We start from the raw sequence: 24,325 nt of genomic DNA, 5'->3' as shown, positions 1-24,325 counted from the left end.
ATTTGATTAACAGTGCATGTGATGAATGTTGTTGCACAGGTCATGGAGGAGGCTGGGGGTACTCTGCTCATTCAGTGGAAGCTATCCGTTTTTGTGCAGACACCGATATCCTACTTGGTGGACTTGGTTTGTTTGGTGGCCGTGGAGAATATACTGCTAAAATCAAGGTTAGTTTGTCTTTGAAAAAATGCCGGCATTTTGTATGATAATGTGTGCTGAGTGTTTTTTATTATTATTAATTAATTAATTTGGTTAGTTAACACCATGCAAGACACAATTGTGGGGGACATAAATAGTAATACTCACACAATTATATTTAATTTGACATAATAAAAAAGTAGCCTAAACTGTATGTGCACACTGGGAGTGACCAAAGTTGCAAAATTACTGGAAGTCATTAATTTCTCTCGTCTCACTGTGACAAGAAGCGGTGAAGCCATTGGCAAACAGAAAGTTGAAACTTGGTCAACTTTATGGTAATGAGCTATTAACGCGGTTTAGTGGCAACGACCGGCAACCAATTAAAAATTAGGTGTAATCAGTTGAGAGCGCAAAACCTATGTGAAATTCAGTTCCTATGAATCATTTCTTCCGTTTAGTGTGCAATAACGAGAATGAGAGGTCAAGTTAACACTTTGAATGCCGCGTTGTTTTTCGGAAGCTTTGGCCCAGAGTGCCAGCAAACTAGATCATTGTTGACAATTTTTGTAGAGCGACATCTTATTCTATGTTATAGCTATGGCCACATACTATGGCTCGTTTGAAAGGTGAGACTTTAAGCTCTCATTGGGTACAAACCGTTTATTTCTACATGCCTCTGTTCCTGAGAAATTCCAAGCTAAACAGTGGCTAGTTTTCATCAAAATCCCTGTTTTTTTTTTCTAGAAATATAGATATAGCGTCTTTCATGAAATATGAAGTGTTGCCTGTAAAGTTTCCGGGAAGTGACCTAGCAAGACCTGGCGAGACTGCTACCTAGTGATAAACCTACAAAATTGGCCTGGTTTTGACCTGACGTGCATGCGTCACTGATTCGACCCAAAGCGGCAACCATCAAAAGCCGAGTTATGATAAAATGTCCAGATAAAAGTGCGTTTTCATGAGTATTCTGTTTCAGTTCTATTCATCATAGAGTTCAGGTGTGTTAGAGTGTCTATTTTCATAATTCGTAACACACACACACACGCACGCACACACAGACACATAAAACATTCATAATTCGTAACACACACACACACGCACAGACACATAAAATACACACACATGCAGGCAAGCAGACACACACACACACACACACACACACACACACACACACACACACACACACACACACCATTACCCCCCCCCCCCACACACACACACACACACCATTACCCCCCCCCCACACACACACACACCATTACCCCCACACACACACTCACAAGCGAAAACTCACACACATGCACACACTCATTTACATACACAAAATTCGCAAGAGTAGGGGAATGGAGTATGAGATGGAGACAAATTGACAAGCGTGATTTATTTTTGCCGAGAGAATGTGCAGGACTGAGCGGTGGTCATATTTTGTACCACTTTGCGGTACATCTAGTTAGATTAGCAGTTTTTGCAGTGTAGAATGATAACATATAAAGGTTGATAACATTGTAAGTTTTCACCGTTGTACCATGTTTTAAGTTTGGTAAGTGGATAATATAACTTAAACACCACCACAGTGTCTGTAATCACCACTTTTCATCCATTCCCTACCATAGATCTCTTTATCGAAACCAAGTTGCTGACATAACAATCCCATCCCACATATTCTTATTAGTTAATATTTCAAATAAATTAAGGTTGAACCATCACTTTTTTATGATAATACAATAATTCTGGCGTAATAAATTATGTGTTTAACACTTTGTTTTAATGTGTCGCTGTTACAGTGTACCTACCTAATAAAGTGTTACCATTATGTGTATATCCTACTGACATGTAAAATTGTCTCATGGTGTACAGTGTCATGAAAATGACTCATGAAGTTAGATATGAATAATTTGTCGTAGTTCAGGTACAAAGTGTAGGCTGCATGTCTAAGATTGTCCATGACTTGCCATTAATTGCCTAGTGACTAAACTGCTGATATTTTGTTTATATTGCAGCTGTTTGAGCTTGGCCCAGATGGGGGTGATCATGAGACAGATGGCGAGCTATTAGCTGAAACTGATGTACTGGCCTATGACTGCGCTGCCAGGTAACTGATTGTGTCAATTACAAATAAATGATACAAGACTATACTGTAATGCTGTTTTAGATGATTTTTAAAATCAATCTTTGTGAGAATGAAACTAATCCTTGGCTATAACTGTTACACAGAAGAGACACACTGTACTAGTTTTAATCAAGGACAACCAAGCTGATTACTGTCAAGGCATTAGCAGGCTTTTCCTCTGTATTTCAACAGGGAGAAATATGCCATGATGTTTGATGAGCCAGTGCTGCTGCAGCAAGGGTGGTGGTATGTTGCATGGGCTCGTGTGTCTGGCCCAAGTAGTGACTGTGGTTCACATGGCCAAGCCACTATTACTACTGATGACAGGTAAATGCACCTTGCAAACATTTCATGTTTTTTTGACAAAAGTATTAGTTGAATGTGAATGTAATGCTAACCCTCTGGAGTTTGAGGCACTTTGATTATTGTGTTATGCTCTGTTATTCATGCAAAGTTTTTGTACACATATTTGTAGTATGTATGTGTCGTATGTACTGTATGCAAGATTGTGATTTTTCAACATTAATCCTAAATTCTGGATTTTCCGACCTAAAAATGCGTCCCATGTGAATCATGTTGATCTGTGATGACAAAGCAGGGTACTTTCAAGTATTAAAAGTATTGAATAACATATTCCTAAAATGGCATACTGCTTTTAAGCCTTCCATTTCAGTCTCAGATTGTGTTAAGATGGTGCCTTTAACTGGCAGAATTAAGACAAATATTTTACAGTTTTTTGTTACCTGTCCAAACTTTTTTTGAAACAGATTTGCAGATTATTACATTCTGTTTTTATTCACATTTTACACAACGTCCCAATATTTTCTGTTTTGGGGTTGTATAATTACTGTAGCTGTTTAAATTCTATTACTTTCTATTAAATTCAAAATTCTATTACTTTTTTTGGTGAAGCACTGCTTTACCTGTAGTCTTACGTAGTCTTATAGTAGCGTCCTCTGCAGAGGAGAGGCCAGACCAAATCATTTAGTGCCAATATTTGTAGTTGACCGGAAAATATGACTGCAAAATGGGAGTTTTACTTTGAAGAAAATTACCTTGCATAGTATTCCTTATTTAGGCAGGGTTGAAAATGGTGTTGTGGTGCTTCTTCCTTTTGGTATGTTGACCAAAGTAAAACGGATATGTTTCTTATTAAGACCTCAAGAAACTATAAAGGGTTATGAACAAAGGGATAAAATAGGAAATTTAAGGAAAATTATATAGATTTGCCAGAGCTTTGAATAGTTGGTGGAAAATGTCTATTTTCGATTGCAGTGTGATGTTTCAGTTCAAGAGCTCAAAGAAGTCCAACAATGGTACTGATGTGAATGCAGGCCAAATACCTCAGTTGTTGTATAGGTGAGTTTTCTTTTCGTTCTACTTCTAGCGATTTTTTTCATACTAAGCGCTGAAAACGGAATCTCTGGGCGATAACAAGAGTGCAGATCTTGGTTTAGACGCACAAGAGCAGAGCCTGACTGAAGTTCACAGATTTGGTTAAACCAGACCAGTAACAGCGTTGAGCAATACCTTTAAATGGAATGCGTTTTACAATAGCCTTTAAAAGGGGTCATAGAATGGATGAACGGAGTATTTTATCTTGGTCTGTGATGTTACATAGAAGGTATGCAACTATGGTCTGTCAAAAAAAAAAATGCTCAGATGTTATTTTACAAGGCCATTTGCAACCCTATAATTAGGCTGGAGAATCAAAAGGTCAGTTTTAGCAGATTTAGCGCCCCCTTCTGAAGTGAAACGTTATGTTTCAAAGCCAATTTACCGTCGTGATTTCCCCATGCAAATGAAGCCGTGCATCATTGAGCCAGAAAGATAGCACATTAAGCTAAATGTAAATGCATACTTTTGTATAATTGCTATACATGCTGTGCCCCCAAAATATGGATTTATATGAAAGTTACCCCAAAGAAGCACCGAATAATTTTAAAATGTCCACTATATACATGAGGGATTTTGTTCGTTAGTTTGCTTAGCTTAGCATACAAAGTTAGCTAGCATGTTAGTGGGTCTCCCGTTGATACCTACCACCTGGGGTTAGGCCTGCTAAGCAAAGTGCTGTCTATTGTTCCCAGGCAGTTGGCAGACATTGGAAAAGTTACCAGTGTGATGGTTACTCCTTCCACTGTGCCCACACTTGCTGACTGCATTTTTCATGTTTTTCAATAATCAAGAATATGAGTTTTAATGCTTACTACATCTACGGGCAAACCTAGCAAATAGCAAGTTCCTGTAGTGGACTTCCTGTAGCTGAGCTGCGTGAAGTGGTGTGTGTGTGAGCTCTGCGCTGGCCCAGAAAGTGGGCTGGTGTGTATGTAAATTTCAGGGCGTTAAAAAGGTACAGACCAGAGCCAAAATGTGGTGCAGCTTGGAATATTTCTTCACAGTGGGACCGTTTTACAGCGGCAGTTTCAAGTTGTGACATTTGCATATGAAGGAGATGACCATGGGATTTTGAGGTTCCCTGTATGTCCATTTTACATACTGAACTGCCATTATTTGACTATGCCCAGGTAAACTCGGTTTTAAATTCTATGACCTCTTTAAAAGTCTGAATAGTTCTACAAATCCCTTACCATATAGGCATGTTGACTTTTAATAGCCGATAGATAGATGAGAATTCAACGCTGGTTCCATATCAGTCCTCCGCCTTGTCTTAGCTTTCCACCGGGAGATTCCGTTTTCAAACTTGGGCCCAAGGTCTCTTAATAATCTTTACACTTTAAATTGCCATTGTTCTTGCAGGTTGCCATCTAATGATGGCAACACAGCAAAGGGGAAGCAGCAGACCAGTGAGCCAGTCCACATCCTGAAACGCTCTTTTGCAAGGACTGTTTCAGTGGTAAGTAACAATTTTGACAGGCTCATGATGAGATATATTGAGGCTTGGGTTGCTTTATATAGTATTGCATAGGGGCAAAATATCTCTGGCTACTGGTAATTTTGAAATGGAATGAAACTTGAGATGTTAGTCCACTTCCTGTTTGGCGGCTTCGTCGCCATATTTGATTGGCTGTCACGGGCAAACAAACTTAAAAATCTGGCAAGTATCGTTTGTGCGGCTCGGTCAGAAGATCATCTCTGCAAAGTTCTGTGAAAAACTGATCAAATTTGTGACCGCTGAAACTTTTCGTAGAGTTTGGACTAAATCCAATATGGCGGAGGTCCAATATGGAGGAAAGTGACGTATTGGGGAACTTGAACTCAGGTCGGTCCAGGGATTCCAACGGTGCCTGATTTGTGAAAATCGGACGCACCATTCAATGGTCACATGTGTGAATGCGAGTCCAGTTTCGACCCATTGATGGCGGTAGAGTGTTGGGCATAGAGGTCTGTAAATTGGTGAGAGTGATCATGGGACGGTCCTGAGTCAGTGTGCCGAATTTCATAACTTTCGACGCGGTTCTATTTTCGGCCACATTTTGACCCGTTGGTGGTGCTAGACGGCTGGGTTTAGAGATCCGCAAATGAGCGTGAGTGGTCAGTGGTGAGTCCCGAAACTTTCTGCCAAATTTCAGCACTATGGGCTGCCATAGACTCCAATGGCAGAGGTATAACAATAGGAAAATGTAGTAAAACAATGGGTGCCTTCACAGCTTCGCTGCTAGACCCCCAATTATAGGAAAAGCTAGTAACTCAATGGGTGCCTTCGCAGCTTCGGTGCTAGGCCCACAATAACAATAATGACAATACAATATCAAATATCAATAATGAAAATAAACAAATACCATAAACATACAAACCAATTACTCTGAACCACTGAGGAAATTGAATTTGACCTCCTCCTAAAATATGAAAAATAAAAAAAACATACCTTAATTGTCTTTTTCAAGAGCTATGTAGTATAGGGCTGGGACAACGCGTCGACGTCATCGATGACGTCGACTCAAAAAATACGTCGACGCAAAATATGAGCGTCGATTCGTCAAGCATAACGTGTGCTGCTAAATATTTTTAATTTTACACCTTCAGTGTTTTCCATACGTTGACTAATCTGTGGCTGGGCACCACGAAATCAAAACCGGCCACCACACATTGATGTTCTATGTTGTAGGCCTGCTATTTAAATTAAAGATAAGATAAAATAATTTCATTGAGCTGCACTTGCCACTTACTCACACAGCCTTTCCTCGCCCCGCCCGCTCTCTCTCGTAACGAGCCCGCTGCTCCTCCTCTGCATGTGCATTTAACAAAATATTCACGATTGTTAAAGGATTGTTGTTGCACAGTGGGCTACTAATTGCTATTAAATCCGCTTAGCATCGTGACCATGCTGCGCAAATTTGTTCAAAACCGCTGCATTAAAGTTAAAGTAAACTCTGCTAAGGTCTTATCACAACATAGTACATTGAGGAGACTAAACGAAGTTAAGTTACAGTATGCAATCAAGCAGTAGCCTTATCTCAAAGCTAACATTAGAATACTGTTTGGATGTCAAGTTTAGCATGCTTACTTGCAGCTGCTTGTATTACTCATGCAGGGCTCATTTTATTGACTCTGTTTGCAAAATCCAGATGGAAATGGAAAAGTGTTTTCCAAGACTCAAAAGTGCTTGTCCAAAGGAGAAGTACGAACTGTTATTTGAACTACGTTATGAATTGCATCCACACATGATTCCCACACGAACGTCTTAAAATGACTAACTGAAACTTTATTGAATGCTACCTCTGACTAAGAATACATTACTTTTAGTGTTGTCACGATACCAAAATTATGACTTCGATACGATACCTGCCATAAATATCACGATGCTCGATACTAAAACGATACTACGGCGAAATCCTAAGATATCTGGAGAAGAAAGGACTCATACCTCCTCCAAGTGTATTGAGTCATTTGTGTTGAATTTGGTGCACTTTTGTAGTGTGTAGGTCAATTCTGGGTTCTAAACTTACAAAACTACATAATTATTATTTTGTTATAGTCAGTAAAATAGTAGGCCTACTTTGTGTGATTAAGTCCTTTATTGTTTGTTATAGTTCATTTACATTGTGTTGTGGCAATAAAGTAGCTTTAAATAGCCAAACTAGGCTAGATCAAGGTCAGTGTTAAAATGACTGCATGCAAATCACTGAATGCTATGCAGAGGGGCCTAATCTTTAGGCCATCTGATGTACAGTATAGGCTACCCTAGGCCTTCCCGTGTTCATGGGATTTCTTTGACAGTTGCAAAGGGGAAAATGTGAGGATAGTCTTCTTTGTGCCCAGTGTACAAGTACGACGTTCCAACCACTCAGGTCTTCATCAGATAGGCCTACACCATTACCTGTTGCAATATATCTGTGTGCATTCCTACATTACGTCTATTTCTTTGATAACATGATTTGCTACCACATACTGTAACAATAAGCCGCTATTATTATTAGGACTCAACACGCTTTGGTGGTGTTATGCTGTGGGCTTTAATTAGCGCATTTCGGGTAGCCTATCCTACATCTGGGCAATAATTATTGAACAAATTGCAGTCTACATGCCATGACAAATATTACCAGTAGTAGGCTGCTACTGACCGAACATGAAATAGATCGTTTACAAGTTATGGTAATGTTATTCTGGCGTGAACATTGCGCTTTCATCACGTTAGCACCCTATGATTACAGCTCGTTATGTCTCGTCAAAATGATTACAGCTCTGTCTCGTCAAAATTCATTGATGAAGGAAGGTTCGCTTTATCCCAGAGAACCATACTTGTTTCACTTAGGCTAGACTAAAACATAAGAGAAGAACTTGGCACTAACCATGTAGTCGTGTTTTCTATAGCATATTCGTTAACCTGTCGTTCTTTGAACTCTTTAAAAATGTTGGGATATATCTGCGAGGTGTTTAGCCAAGTTCCATGCGTAGCCTACTGCTTTTAAATGACTTTGTGTACCTGATGGCTTGCCTTCACGTGATGTATCCGAAATAGTTGCAGATTTCACTGCACCTTTTGTTTTATCCACAAGGCCTAGAACTGTCGGCAAAGAACTATGTTGACGTTGGCTGCGCACTCACTCACTCAGAGCTGCCTGCTTGACACGCCCACTTGCCTAGATGCGTGCAAGGAGCAGTGGGAGCAGCAGTTGACACAGACACAGAACGTTATTATTTTAATAAAGTATTGATTCTAAAAACGTCTGAAATCGTATAGTTTTTTGCGTGAAGGCATCGCGATACCTTTTTAGTATTGATACACCGTGCAACACTAATTACTTTGCACTTGTAGTTACTTGCACTTCAGTCTTTTATTTTGGAATCTTAAGAGCAATAAACATATATTGCAATGTTAAATAATTCATGTTTTTTCATTCAGATATGTAAATAAACATGTATAAGTTGCTATTAGTGAATTAATGGGGAGATAATCGATAATCGAATCGAAATCGAATCGGACTGAAAAAATGAATCGTTAGATTAATCGATGCATCGAAAATATAATCGCTAGATTAATCGTTTAAAAAATAATCGTTTATCCCAGCCCTAATGTAGTAACATTTGAACAACGTTTCTACGTTATGTGGCTCAATGCACCTTATGACGTCAATTTACGCCATATTGGATTTCACAAAGGTCACAAATTTTATCCAATCTTCATGAATCTTGACATACATGATCTTCCGACCAAGCCTCATAAAAAAAAAAACAGGAATTGAAGTCATATCTCAGCAAAACTTTCACATATCAAAACCAAACTTGGTATATGGATGGATATATATCTGCGTGTCATCTTAAAAGATTTCCCTAAGAGCAAGCATGCATTAGATAAATAGAATGGGTTCCTGGTGGACTCTGATAAGTGCCTATAGAAAGTAAATCCATACAAAGTAATCTCGTAGTGTTGATTTTGCATGCTTTTTCCTAGTTTCTCAACATTAGCAGCACTACACAAATGTAAATATTTTATGATTTTTAGGAGTGTTTTGAGTCCTTGCTGAGTATCTTGCACTGGAGCTGGACGACGCTTGTGTTGGGTGTGGAAGAGCTGCGTGGACTAAAGGGCTTCCAGTACACAGCCACCCTGCTGGATCTGGAGCGCCTGCGTTTTGTGGGGACCTGCTGCCTGCGACTGCTGCGTGTGTACATCTGTGAGATATTCCCTGTATCAGGTATGCATCCCTTACGTATAGTGCCCTCGACAACATCAACAGCAGCAACATATATATAGCGCTCTATCAACAACAGCAGCACATTACATTTATCTAATGCTTTATCTAGCTACTCAATTTATAGCGGAGATTGAAACCTCACTTCAATCACCACAGATTATTGGCATCCCTGATCAAGAGTAAAAAGTGTAATAAAAAAAGTGTAGAAAGGATTATGATAAAATCTAGTCTCATGGTTTGCATGGCCGCTGCACTAGTTGCTGAACAGTAGTTTTGCAGAAGGGATGGAAAAGAGAAAGTTTTTTTGTTTTTGTAATACAAACTCATATTTTGCAATGAAACTTGTATTAATTAATGAAAATACAGTGTAGATGTTTTCATTGTAAATTAAATTAAAAAAGGGTTACAGTGAATTAACTTCTCGTCTTATATTAGCTTGTTCTCTAGTCTTATCTATCTGTAAAAATACAATTGTGAATTGAAGCCAATTTATTTTGAGGCTTAGGCTTCACTGTTTCACATGATGTCTGACGTGCTTGTCAGCTATCATTGTCATTATCAATATATGAGTTACTCTGTAATTCTTAGCCCTGATGCTGTCATGATACTTTGCCCACAATAAGGATATCACGATTCAACGATCCTGATATTCATCTATGATACATCACAATATCTGAATTTCATAAGTAAAGGTTTACCTTTCTCAAGACATAAAAAGAAAGCGGATTTCAGGAGGACAGAACCACTAACCTTAGGTTGCAGTTTTGCATGTGAAAAAATAGACATACATTAGGCTACTGTAGGCTAGGAGTTTATGTGATGAAGATTAAACAACTTAGTTGGGTAATGAGGCTAATGTGAATAACTTTAAACAACAGGTGAATTGCTCCTAAACTGGCAGCATGTCACGTTCCAAGACAAAAGCGATGATAATTGACATGATGAACTTTCAAAACAGCCTCATCTGGAGTTTGCCTACAGGGCAATGTTTAACATGTAATATTCATGAACACTGTTCACACAACATTTGGTTGGTTAAACTAACTAGCACAATCTGCAAGTAGCCTAGGTTGCAGTTTAAAACATTTCAAATCAACTTTAGAAATGCAAGCCTAGTCTACCACTATTTTATTTGATCATCTTAGCCTGACATAGTATCTGTGTTAAGCAAGTTTATTTATTACCTGGTTTGTTCCAACAATTTGCAGACTAATCTAGTCATGTTTATTCTAATAGGCTACCAGACAATGTTAATAATGTGACCATTAGGCCTATGACATCTTCAAGAATGTCTGATAACTTCAGGCATAGAAATTGTCTTTGTTTTAGGCCCTGAGCAATGTCCAAATTTAAAATATCAAAAAGATAGAAAACTTGTGTAGATTGCACAAACCCAAATGACAAGTAGATTAGCCTGTCATTCGAAGAATATTTTTTACTCCTTAAGTAGTGACAGAGAGACACAAACACATTTAACCGACTGCTGTTCCCGCAGTTATTAGTTACTATTATTGATCAAGTGAATTTTTGCAGCGGCGCTCATATTCTAGAAGCAGCTGTGCACAGCTGCTGAATATATGTAGGGGAGACATTGCCCTGTAACCAAGCACAAGGAATGAGGCACCATGGCTCACAAAGTAACAAAATTACATTGTATGTTACCTTATCCCACAATAAAGATACAAAACAGTTTTTAAAAAGTTTTTTAATGACTCAATGAAGTCTATAGAATCCCTCACATATGATGGAAGGGTGACCACTGCAGGCTTAATGAAGTGGTCCACATAGGCGGAGATGTTCTCCGTTAAACTCCCTATCCCACTTACAATAGGCCTCCCCTTTACGGGGGTGTCTTAACCTTTATGTATCTTGGGAAGAGTGTAGATGACAGGTATCACTGGGTGTTCTACCTTTAAGAATTCACCCTTTTTGGGTGGGATTGCTCTGATGTGACAAATGATGTCATTGTGGGTTAAGGTAACATACAATGTCATTTTGTTACTTTGTGAGCCATGGTGCTGCGTGTATATCCACTCTGGATATCTGATGTATAGCGCCACTTAGTTAAAAATGAGAGATCACACACACGCACACACACACACACACACACTCACACACACACAGGATCTTATATTCAGATCAAAAAATATATTTGGTATTGTTTTTAATATGAAAATACTTACCTAGCGCTCTCGGAAAAGATCATTTTGACTTCATTTAAAAATACTTATTTTAAGGAGTCTTATCAAGACAAATTTACTCAATGCACTGGCAGACAAATTTGCTTGTTTTTAGGATGAGATGTCTTAAAATTAGTCAATTTTTTTTCTTAAATTAAGTCAAATGATTTCACGAGAAAGCGCTAGGTAAGTCTCTTTATACTGAAAACAATACCAACTATTTTTTTTAATCTTGATATAAGATTAATAACATTTGGTTAAATTTTGTTAGCACTGTGATTAGCACTTATTAGAGTGTGTTCATTATGACAGATTTACCTGTATACTGTCCAATTGGATTCTGTCATTGGTTTTGGCGGAATTGACAAGTGTGATTTATTTTTGCAGACAATGTAAAGGACTGGGCGGCGGTCATATTTTGTACCGCTCTTCGGTACATCTAGATGTTGTTGTTGTTGTTGTTGTTGTTGTTTAGAAGTGAACTTTGTCATGGCTTTTATTTTTACTTTTATATTTGCATTGCACACACAGATGAAATAGCCTGTCCTGGGTTCATTGATCACCTGATTGAGAGAGTGTCAGAGTCTGATCACATTTTTAAATACATTTGGTCATTTAAGATTGCTTGTTCAGGGGCCTCTCTGATGAAATTGCCCTAATGTGCACTTCAATAAGTGTTGTAAAACAATATTCTAAAATATTGTCCATCATCATCATCATATTGATCGAATATATTCTACATGTATGCATAATGGTTAAATTTGTTTTTAAAAAATGCATAAAAAATGTTTTGTAGGCTTTAAAATGTCCTGAGATTTGACTGACACAAAATCCTTAAACTGAGATAATAAATGGATCTTGATCTGGAGTCTTTATAATCTTCCCTTCTTCCCTCAAAAGTAAAATGAAAACCTCTTATCATTCACTTCATTCAGCCACCTCAAAGGCCGTGGTAGAGGAGTCAAGCAAGCTGGCAGAATGTGTGGGTAAGACACGCACCTTACTGAAGAAGATCCTGTCGGAGGGCATGGACAACTGCTTGACCAAGCTAGATAATGACCCACAGGGCTACCTCAGCCAGCCTCTCATACTACTGGAAGCTGTACTGCAGGAATGCCACAACACCTTCACCGCCTGTTTTCACTCTTTCTACCCCACCCCTGCTCTACAGTGGGCTTGCCTGTGTGACCTGCTCAACTGCCTGGATCAGGTATTTGGCTGGAATTTTTATATCCACGACAAATAGCTTTTTTCCCTGTTTTTACTATTTCCTATTTTGTGTAGCGGATTGTTGAGAGTAGTCCTTCTCCTACCTGTTATTTTGACGTTGTTACTGTTTTAATTTGAATCTTGACATTGGGTTTGACTGCCCAAGGAATGTTAATGTGCATGGCCATTAGGGATCGACCGATATGGTTTTTTCAGGGCCGATACCGATATCAATTATTACCAAAACAGGAGGCCGATAACCGATATGTCAGTTTTCAAAAAGGAGGGTAGATAGTGAAGGTGATATGCTGCAAAAAAATCATTCAAAAGCATTTAATTATGCAAACTTTCCTTTCTTCTTTTGATACACAATTGTCTATCAACTTGCATCACAATGTGTAAATCCTGTGTATGATGTTAATCCAAGAGCTGAGTGATAGCAATTATTTTCATAGACTAGGCCTACACAATGGGCTTGTTAACTATGTTAAGGGACCTGTCACAAAGAGGATGCTTTGCCATCGTGTGTGTGAGTGTACGAGAGGGAGAGGGAGAGGAAGAGGTGCATGTGTAATGGCAAGTGTTACGGTTGAATAGTTTAACAAAACAGTTTTAAAATAGTTTTTAGGCTATTTAAGCATGCAATTTGTGTCCATATGTAGGCTTTAAGCTACACTTTTGTGAGCCTAAAAGGCACGTTAAAAGCCAGCTCAGGACGCAATTTACTTCAGGTCGGATTAAATTACGGCTGGCCCTGGGTGCCTGTAGCCTGGTCTTTTCTGACAGTCCGTTTCAAAAAGGAGCAACAAGACTTTTTGACGTTCGCTATCGCATAATTTAGGACTTGTCTTCTATGTAGGCCTAAGGGATAACGTCCGCCAAGGTGTCCCGTTATTCACAATTAATGGACGAGTCGGAGGCAAAGAACACGCGACGCGCAGCACCCGAGTTTGTAACTAGTAGGCTAAACAGCATATCACTAACGTGATCAATCGGGAATTCGCTAAATGAAGGAAGTGGGTGCTTTACTTATTGATCCGGATCAAAGAGACAGCTTACAAAGTGGTGTTTTTGTAACTTCAGTGTAGATGATTGTGATTCATTGCAACTTCAGCAAACAGCATTGCAACTTCAGCAAACAGCATATCACTAACGTGCATCAATCGGGAATTCGCTAAATGAAGGAAGGGGGAGCTTTACTTATTGATCCGGATCAAAGAGACAATAGCTTACAAAGTGGTGTTTTTGTAACTTCAGTGTAGATCAGTGGTTCTCAAACTTTTTCTTTCATTCCCCACTTTGATCAAGGGGGCATTTTCGAGCCCCACCTGTCCCTCATCGCTCTAAGAACGTGGTAGCTTAAAATTGTCAAATTTATTGAAATAATGATAAGTTCTAAATATCCTCTTCAGCAGAGTTAAAATCAGCTGGTGCTGCAGATATAATAATAAATAAATACATAATGTGTAATTGTAAATTAAACACACATATTTCTGTTTTCCAGCAACATATTAGGAAGCATAGGCCAATATTTTACAGCATTGTACAATATATTCAATGAAATATCAACATGCTGCATTAAATGGATCCATAATCCAGTCATACTGAGCACTGCTGGTTGGGAAATATTTTTGAAATAAACTTTGCAGGGATGTGATGTAGGCCTACTGTTTAATACATGGGATCACAAGAGTGGCTCCCGAATCAGACGTTTCAGCGATTTCACTCAGATTCTCAAAGGCATAATACTGTCGCGATCGAGGCGCCTGTCCCATACCTCAAGTTTTTTGGTGAATGCAGTAATCTTATCTGCTAGGTGAGGTACAGTAGGTGCTTGTCTTTGCCTTGTAACTGGAGATTTAACTCATTGAGCTTTCCAAATATATCGCTAAGATAGGCCAGCTTCGTCAAGAAATGTTCATTAGTGAACGTGCTTGCAGATTCGACTCGGAGCTCAAACACGCGCGACAGCACTTTACCTCGGGAAAGCCACCTTGCCTCGCTGTGAAACAGTACAGCCTTTTGGTCAGCTCCCATCTCCTCGCAAAGTGTGGAGAATAGACGCGCTTTTAAGGGCCGGGTTTTGATGAAATTCACCACTCTCACAACCTTGTTCAAAAACTCATTCAGGTCGGGACTAACTTAGCTGTCTTGACACGAGCGCTTCCCTATGAATAACACAGGGTGTCAATTGCGCATCGGGTGCTACCTGGGCCTAGGCTACAGATAAAAAAATAAATTAAAAAAACTCCTGTTTTTCACGTCAGTTCGCGCCCCACCGCGACCCACTAGTGGGCGCGACCCACAGTTTGAGAAACGCTGGTGTAGATGATTGTGATTCATTGCAACTTCAGCAATGTAAGGTACCTTCCTTAGGCTACCTTCGAAAAATAGCTCCGTAGGCCTACAGCTGAAGCCCAGTCAGTCTGCCTCAGTGAGAATCCTAAACTTTCTCTGTGTTCAGTCTTTGATCCTGATTGGCTGCATTCGTGCTAACTAACAAATCAGATGATGTAGTGGGTGGGACAATGCTCTCGACCACATAGTAGCAAATGCAGGGAGTGAGAGACGCTTTACAGACAAAGTAGCGCGTTTCATTCTTTATCCATTTCAATATCGGCTTATCGGTGGGAAAAATTACCGATACCGATTATTATAAAAATGCTAAATATCAGCCCTAATAATCGGCCCGGCCGATAATTGGTCGACCCCTAATGGCCCCTAACAGTTTGGAATCATTTAGAAATGTTCTTGTTTCTGAAAGAAAACTTTTTTAATTCAAAAGATGCAAATTGGACTAGGAATGTAGATATATTGATAATATCAATGTTATCTGTGCTAATGCCTATTACAGCTGTATGTAGCTAGTTTTCTTGGAATACCTGACCTGATCACTGATCTGTGTTTCAGTTGCATATTATCTTAACTTATATATTTATTATAGCCCTTTTGCTATTCTGTCTTTGTCTATTCTGTAATTGAGATCAAAATATGTTTGGGATTGTTTTTAGTATGAAGAGACTTACCTAGTGCTCTCTCAAAAGATCATTTGTCAATCAAACTCATTAAATTAAATCAATTGATTTTACAAGAAAGGGCTAGGTAAGTCTCTTTACACTGAAAACAATACCAATTAAATTTAATTTCAATACCATAATTTCAAATGTCATTTTTTTATCTTGATATAAGATTAATAACACTTGGTTAGATTTTATTAGATAAGCAGATTTTGCATTGCAGTTTTTGCATAGTATAGTTTCAGTTTAAAGTTATATAGCTTCAGCTACACAAGCCAAATTTGGCTGGTGTGTGTAACTCAATTAAAGGAAAACCACTTGTTTTGACCACAGACCAAGCTCAAGCCAACATTTTAATTAGAATTGTCTGACAACATGAACATGATGACAGAGATACACCTCTGCCTGTTTACCTTAATAAGCCAGTTCTCATGTTAAGATTCTCATGTTAAGTTTCTGACCCTGCTCTCTCCCACTGTCCTTTCACCCTAGGATATCCAAGAGGCAAATTTCCGTACCTCAAGCAGCCGTCTGCTCGCAGCAGTGATGTCAGCATTGTGCAATTCTTCAGTGAAGCTGACCTCTATTCTTCCAATTGCTTATGATGGCGAGGTACTACTTCGCTCACTGGTCAAGCAGGTGAGCACAGAGAATGACTCCGCTCTTGCTCACCGTTTCCCACTGCTGGTGTCACATATGGAGAAGCTCAGCCATGTAAGTTTCAAGTTTTATTGTTGCATATGCTTTGCAATACAGCGAAATTCTTGTGCCACAGTTCCAGTAGTGCAAGGATAAAAGGAATAAATAAACACGGGGGGGGGGGGGGGGTAAAAATAAAGGGAGATGTTGGAGAGACTGTACAGTACCACACATAGCCAAACTATCTATGCACACATATACATGTACACTGCAAAAACTGCTAATCTAATGAAATCTAACCAAGTGTTATTAATCTCATCAAAAAAATCTATTTGGTACTGTTTTTAGTATGAAGAGACTTACCTAGCGCTTTCTCGTAAAATCATTTGACTTAATTTAAGAAGAGCTTAACTTCTTTTAAGACGTCTCATCCTGAAAACAAGCAAATTAGTCTGCCAGTGCGTTGAGTAAATTTGTCTTGATAAGACTCCTTAAAATAATTCAAAGTCTTCTTAAATTAAGTCAAAATGATCTTTTGAGAGAGCACTAGGTAAGTCTTTTCATACTAAAAACAATACCAAATAGATTTTTTTTATCTTAATATAAGGTTATTAACACTTGGTTAGATTTCATTTTTTGCAGTTTGATATTTCCATTGTGATTGAAGTTATTTTACCAAAGCCTACCATCAGTGATGGACAAAATTCATAATAGGCCTGTCCTCCATGGTACAGCAGCAACAATCATCGAAAAGCCAACAAAATAACATATTTGAATGTCACCTAATATGACACCTAATTCACAGAGCTACCAGTCGTCTGTTTTAAAAGTAACATTCACACTGCAAAAACTGCTTATCTAATTGAATCTAACCAAGTGTTATTAATCTTATATCAAGACCAGAAAATGTAGTTGGTTTTGTTTTTAGTATAAAGAGACTTACCTAGCGTGTTCTCGTAAAATCATTTGACTTAAGACGTCTCATCCTGAAAACAAGCAAATATGTCTGCCAGTGCGTTAAGCAAACTTGTCCTAAAAACAAGCAAATTTGGCTGCCAGTGCACTGAAAAAAAATTTCTTGATAAGAAAAGGAGTTTGCAGTAAAGCTAACCAACGTCGTCTCCATTGCAGGAAAAAAATACCGAGCCGCCTGATAACCTAATGCTTGGCGGGCCACTACCTCTAGTGGAGTAGGAATGTGTATCCATGACCAGATTACCCTGGAAAAAATCAAATCTAACCAAGTGTTATTAATCTTATATTAAGATAAAAAAAATCTAGTTGGCATTGTTTTCAGTATAAAGAGACTTACTGTGTGTAGCACTGTCTCCTAAGATGATTTTGACTTTAGTTTAGTAAGTGTTTGACTTAATTTAAGATGTTTTATCAAGACAAATTTGCTTAGCACTGCCAGCCAAATTTGCTTGTTTTTGAGACAGATTTGCTTAGCACTGGCAGTCAAATTTGCTTGTTTTTAAGACAAATTTGCTTAATGCAGTGACAGCCAAATTTGCTTGTTTTCTTGATAATATGTTTTAAAATAAGTAAATCTCTTATTACATTAAGTCAAATGATGAGAAAGTGATAGGATAGTGTATTTATACTAAAAAAAAATACCAACTAGATTTTTAGAATATAACATTTATAACACTTGCTTAGAACAAGCAGTTTTTGCAGTGTCATTCACAGTAAAACATAAAATCCACAGTCTTCCTCCATCTACATTAATTACACAAATAGTACTGTCCACTTATACACTACGTATGTATGCGTTGAGTTGTCACTGCATGGGTGAACTGGATGGACTCATAAGGGCCAGCATAAAGAGTCTGCACATATTCAATGAAGGACATGCAAAGCCTTATCCAATCGCAGCTGTTCTTCCTGCTGTTCCAAACTGATTGATTGATTGATTGAGATATGTCACTTAAGTCACTGCACAGTTGGAAATGTCTTCTTTTTTCTGTACAGAATGAAGAAAACTTAATGGGTATGACAAGTTTCCGTGAGGTTCTTGAGAAAATGTTGGTGATTGTGGTGCTGCCAGTAAGGAAGAGCCTGAGGAAAGAAGTAGAGCTCTTCTCCCCTCACTTGGTGTCCAATACCTGTGGATTGCTGGCCAGCATCGTCAGTGAACTTACTGCCTCAGCTCTTGGCTCCGAGGTGAGAATTTCTCTGGGAAAAATACAAAAACGGATATCTAACCAAGTGTTATTAATCTTACACTGCAAAAACTGCTTCTTTAATAAAATCAAGTATTTAAAAAACAAGTATTATTAATCTTATATCAAGCTCAAAAATCTAGTTGGTATTGTTTTCAGTATAAAGAGACTTACCTAGCACATTCTCGTAAAATCATTTGACTTAATTTAAGAATGATTTTAAGACGTCCCATCCTGAAAACAAGCAAATTTGTCTGCCAGTGCTTTAAGCAAATTTGTCCTACAAACAAGCAAATTTGTCTGGCAGTGTGTTGAGTAAATTTGTCTTGATAAGACGCCTTAAAATAAGTCTTCTTTAATTAAGACAAATAATCTTACGAGAGAGCGCTAGGTAAGTCTCTATACTGAAAACAATACAAAATAGATTTTTTGGTCTTAATATAAGATTAATTAATGACACTTGGCTAGATTTCATTTTCAATAACACTTGGGTTACACTGCAAAACATGAAATCCAACCAAGTGTTAATAAGACCTGCAAACATACCTGCAAACTAGTCGCTTTTCGGCGAAAATCGCTGTTTTAAATCAAAATGGGGGGGGGGGGGGGTCAACTTCCCATAGTCTGGAGTGAGACTTTTGGAAATATGTCACCTTTTTCAGCCCTTCTGAGTTTGCAGGTATGTATTAAGATCAAAAAAATCTATTTGCTATTGTTTTAAGTATGAAAAGACTTACCTAGCGCTGACTTATTTTAAGGAGTCTTATCAAGACAAATTTACTCAACACACTGGCAGACAAATTTGCTTGTTTTCAGGATGAGATGTCTTAATTGGGGGCCAAGCAGCGAAGCTGCGAAGGCACCCATTGTGTTTCTATGATTTCTTATTATTGGGGGCCAAGCAGCGAAGCTGCGAAGGCACCCATTGTGTTTCTACTGTTTCTTATTGGGGGCCAAGCAGCGAAGCTGCGAAGGCACCCATTGTGTTTCTATGTTTTCTTATTGGGGGCCAAGCAGCGAAGCTGCGAAGGCACCCATTGTGTTTCTATGTTTTCTTATTATTATTATTATTATTATTACGCTTCCGTCATTGAAGTCAATGGCAGCCCATAGAACCGTCTGGTGAAAAGTTCTGAAATTTGGCACACTGATTAAGGACAGTCTCATGATTAATTTCACCAAGTTTCATACCGGCACCTTGAGCGCTCTAGCGCCACCAACAGGCCAAAGTTGGATGTGCGTTCACGCACGTAACTTTTGACCCGTTGATCCGATTGTCAAAAATTAGGTATTGTTAGAATCCTTGGACCAAGCCGAGTTCAACGCACCCTGTGACGTCATTTTCCGCCATGATGGATTTTCCGCCATTTTGGATTTCATCAAAAACACTTAAAAGTCTTCAGAGGTCACAAATTTTCTCCGATCAAAACCAAACCTGACACACATAATCTTCAGACCAAGCTTCACAAAAGTTATTCCTTTTTGTCTTCGGAACTAAACCCGTTCTCCCGTAACAGCCAATCAAAGTTTGCGGCGAAGCCGCCAAACAGGAAGTGAGCTCATATCTCAACAACCCTTGCATGTATCAAAGCCAAACTTGGTACATGGACTCAGGACCCAATCAGGGGGACGCTCAAGAAATCTGGTGACCTTTGACCTCTAGGGGGCGCTGTAATTAAGAAACATGCCTTTTGGCCTGTAGCTGCAGTTGTGCTTAGAATTAAAATGCACTAGTGGTGTCAGGTAATACTGTTGGAGGTCCTTAGGCCGACCCAAGCCAATTTGTGATGTCATCGTAATTGATTCGGCCGCCATATTGGATTTAATCAAAAACACGTAAAAATTTTCGCAGGTCACAAATTTCAGTGGATCCTCACTAAAATTGGCAGACATCATCTTCAGACCATGCATTATCATTGCTTTGCTTTCTGGAACAATTGACAGAAGCATTCGGCTGTAACAGCCAATCGAATCTTGCGGCGAAGCCGCCAAACAGGAAGTGAGCTCATATCTCAGCAACCCTTGCATGTATCAAAGCCAAACTTGGTGCATGGCCTCAGGACCCAATCAGAGAGACACTCAAGAAATCTGGTGACCTTTGACCTCTAGGGGGCGCTGTAATTAAGAAACATGCCTTTTGGCCTGTAGCTGAAGTTGTGCTTAGAATTAAAACGCACTAGTGGTGTCTGGTAATACTGTTGGAGGTCCTTAGGCTCACCCAAGCCAACTTGTGATGTCATCGTAATTGATTCGGCCGCCATATTGGATTTAATCAAAAAAACATATAAGTGTTCGCAGGTCACAAATTTCAGCGGATCCTCACCAAAATTGGCAGAGACCATCTTCAGACCATAACCTTTCAATATATTGCTCTCTGGAACAATTGACAAAAGCATTCGCCCGTAACAGCCAATCGAAATTGGTGGCGAAGCCGCCAAACAGGAAGTGAGCTCATATCTCAGCAACCCTGCCATGTATCATAACCAAACTTACTACATATATTTGTGACCCCATTAGGAGGATGCTCAAAAAATTCGGTGACCTTTGACCTGTAGGGGGTGCTGCAATTAGCAATATTGCATTTTGATGTGTAGTTGCTGATGTGTTTTATCAATCTTTTATTTTTTGATGTGAAACTGATGACAACATGTTCCATCCAGTTAATTCTAATGCGTGCGTGCAAGAGCAGGGCAGGGCAGGATGGGGTGGGACGGGCTGGGGTGATTAGGTGGGGGGGGCTGGCTGGCGGAGGCGGTGGCAATACTCATCCCTGTTTCAGCCCTGTTGATCCCGGGTGTCTGCTGAGTTCTATCTTGTCACCGTGGCTACTCCGGCCTATACTGCTTGGCCCCCTCATTGCTGCTTGCAGCTATATTTATTGGGGGCCAAGCAGCGAAGCTGCGAGGCAACCATTGTGTTTGTTAGTTTTCTTATTATTATTCCTCTGCCATTGAAGTCAATGGCAGCCCATAGAACCGTCTGGTGAAAAGTTGTGAAATTTGGCACACCGATTTGGGACAGTCCCATGATTCATTTCACCAAGTTTCATGTTGGCACCTCAAGCGCTTTAGCGCCACCAACAGGCCAAAGATGGACTTGCGTTCACACACGTAACTTCTGACCCGTTGACCCAATTTTCAAAAATGAGGTATCGTTGGATTCCTTGGACCAAGCCGAGTTCAACGCACTCTATGACGTCATTTTCCGCCATGATGGATTTTCCGCCATATTGGATTTTAGTGAAAGTGAAACTAAAACTTCACAGGTCACAAATTTTGTCCGATCGTCACCAAACTTGACACACATGATCTTCAGACCAAGTCTCACAAAAGTTGTGGTGTTTTGTCTTCGGAACTATAACCGTTCATCCGAAATATCCAATCGAAATTTGCGGCGAAGCCGCCAAACAGGAAGTGAGCTCATATCTCAGCAACCCATTCATCTATCATAACCAAACTTAGGACATGGACTCAGGACCCAATCAGGGGGACGCTCAAGAAATCTGGTGACCTTTGACCTATAGGGGGCGCTGTAATTAAGAAACATGCCTTTTGGCCTGTTGCTGCAGTTGTGCTTAAAATTAAAACGCACTATTGGTGTCTGGTAATACTGTTGGAGGTCCTTAAGGTGACCCAAGCCAACTTGTGATGTCATCGTAATTGATTCGGCCGCCATATTGGATTTAATCAAAAACACGTACAAGTTTTCGCAGGTCACAAATTTCAGCGGATCCTCACCAAAATTGGCAGAGACCATCTTCAGACCATGCCTTATCAGTGCATCGCTTTTTAGAACGATTGACAGTAGCATTCGGCCAATCGAAATTTGCGGTGAAGCCGCCAAACAGGAAGTGAGCTCATAGCTCAGCAACCCTGCCATGTATCATAACCAAACTTACTACATAGGTTCAGAACCCCATTAAGAAGACGCTCAAAAAATATGTTGACCTTTGACCTGTAGGGGGTGCTGCAATTAGCAATATTGCATTTTGATCTGTAGTTGCGATGTGTTTTAACGATCTTTTATTTTTGGATGTGAAACTGATGACAACATGTTCCATCCAGTTCATTCTAATGAGTGCGCGGTAGGGCGAGGCGGGGCGGGACGGGGTGGGACGGGCAGGGGTGATTAGGTGGGGGGCTGGCTGGCGGAGGCTGTGGCAATACTCAGCCCTGTTTCAGCCATACAAAATCAGTTATGTTGATGTGACACTTGTTGAAAGTGCTGATTGCGTGTGTCTGCTGAGTTCTATCTTGTCGCCGTGGCTACTCCGGCCTATTCTGCTTGGCCCCCTCATTGCTGCTTGCAGCTATATTTGGGGGCCAAGCAGCGAAGCTGCGCGGCAACCCATAGTGATTCTACCTTTTCTTATTATTATTATTACACATCTTTCCGCTGCCATTGAAGTCTATGGCAGCCCATAGAACCGTACAGTAAAAAGTTGTGAAATTTGGCACATTCATTCCATACATTCCCATATTCCATTTCACAAATTTTCAAGTCTGAACCCCAAGCAGTCTAGCGCCACCAATGGGTCAAAGTTGGTGTTGCATCCATGCACTTAACTTTTGAACCGCATGTCCAATTTTGAACATCGATATACAGTTGGAACCCCTAGACGGACCTGAGTTCAATAACTCCTATTACGGTACTTTCCACAATATTGGACCTCCGCCATATTGTATTTCATCAAAAACACTTAAAAGTTTTCACAGGTCACAAACTTCATCCAATTTTCACGAAACTTCACACAGATGATCTTCAGACCATGCCTCATAATTGCATTGCCTTTGACACCCATACTCAGAACTGGTCGCCTGTCACGACCAATCAAAATTGGCGGCGAAGCCGCCAAACAGGAAGTGAACTCAGATCTCAGCAAGGCTTTCACATATCAAAACCAAACTCAGTACATGGGCTCAGGACCCAATTAGGAGGAGGCTCAATAAATTTGATGACTTTTGGCCTACAGGTGGCGCTATAATTAACAAAAGTATGTTTTGGCCTCTATGGGGTGATGTGTTTGAAATTAAAACATATTAGTTATCTCTGTTAATACTTTGGGAGGGCCTTAGGTTGACACATATCAACTTTTCACATTAACATAATTGATTGGACCGCCATATTGGATTAAATCAAAAACACTTAAAAGTTTTCACAGGTCACAAATTTCATCCATTTTTCATGAAACTTGGCACAGATGATCTTCAGACCATGTCTCACAAACGCATTGCTTTTTTGACCTTTATTCAAAACAGGTCGGCCGTGACGACCAATCAAAATTGAAAAGCCGCCAATCAGGAAGTGAACTGTTATCTCAGCCAAGATTTCATGTATCAAAACCAAACTCGATACATGGGCTCAGGACCCAATTAGGAGAAGGCTCAATAAATTTGGCGACTTTTGACCACTATGGGGGCGCTATAATCACAGGAAGTAGGGTCATATCTCAGCAACACTTTCACATATCAAAACCAAACTTGGTATATGGACTTGGAACTCCTCCCTGAGGACACACAATCAATTTGGTGACCTTCGACCACTAGGGGGGCGCTAGAGTTACAGGAAGTTAGCTCCTATCTCAGCAACGCTTTCACATATCAAAACCAAACTTGGTTCATAGACTTGGGACCCCATCCTGAGGACACACAAAACATTTGGTGTACTTTGACCACTAGGGGCGCTATAATTAGCAATACTTTCTCGTATCAACCTCAAACTTGGTACGTGGACTCGTGGTCACAACCTGAGGACGCACAATACATTT

General features: G+C 39.7%; 1 protein-coding gene across 11 annotated transcripts in view; it reads left to right on the top strand.

Annotated features, from left to right (window-relative positions):
- The window catches only part of mycbp2 (MYC binding protein 2), a 339,346-nt gene that overhangs the window by 90,656 nt on the left and 224,365 nt on the right, over nt 1–24,325 (top strand). For all 11 annotated transcript variants that reach the window (XM_076264226.1, XM_076264236.1, XM_076264232.1 and 8 more), the window contains 9 exons: nt 40–167; nt 2,142–2,233; nt 2,444–2,578; nt 3,527–3,610; nt 5,012–5,108; nt 9,159–9,351; nt 12,467–12,741; nt 16,250–16,471; nt 18,368–18,559. In XM_076264226.1, the coding sequence (XP_076120341.1) occupies nt 40–167; nt 2,142–2,233; nt 2,444–2,578; nt 3,527–3,610; nt 5,012–5,108; nt 9,159–9,351; nt 12,467–12,741; nt 16,250–16,471; nt 18,368–18,559 (1,418 nt within the window). The remainder of the gene's footprint in view (nt 1–39; nt 168–2,141; nt 2,234–2,443; nt 2,579–3,526; nt 3,611–5,011; nt 5,109–9,158; nt 9,352–12,466; nt 12,742–16,249; nt 16,472–18,367; nt 18,560–24,325) is intronic.

Source organism: Alosa pseudoharengus, unplaced genomic scaffold, assembly GCF_046254945.1.
Source record: "Alosa pseudoharengus isolate Yale_2024_CS ecotype anadromous, Long Island Sound unplaced genomic scaffold, YU_APseudo_1.1 YU_APseudo_1.1_scf_3, whole genome shotgun sequence".
In the NCBI taxonomy this organism is placed as follows: Eukaryota; Metazoa; Chordata; class Actinopteri; order Clupeiformes; family Clupeidae; genus Alosa; species Alosa pseudoharengus.
This window is presented reverse-complemented; position numbering and strand designations above follow the sequence as displayed.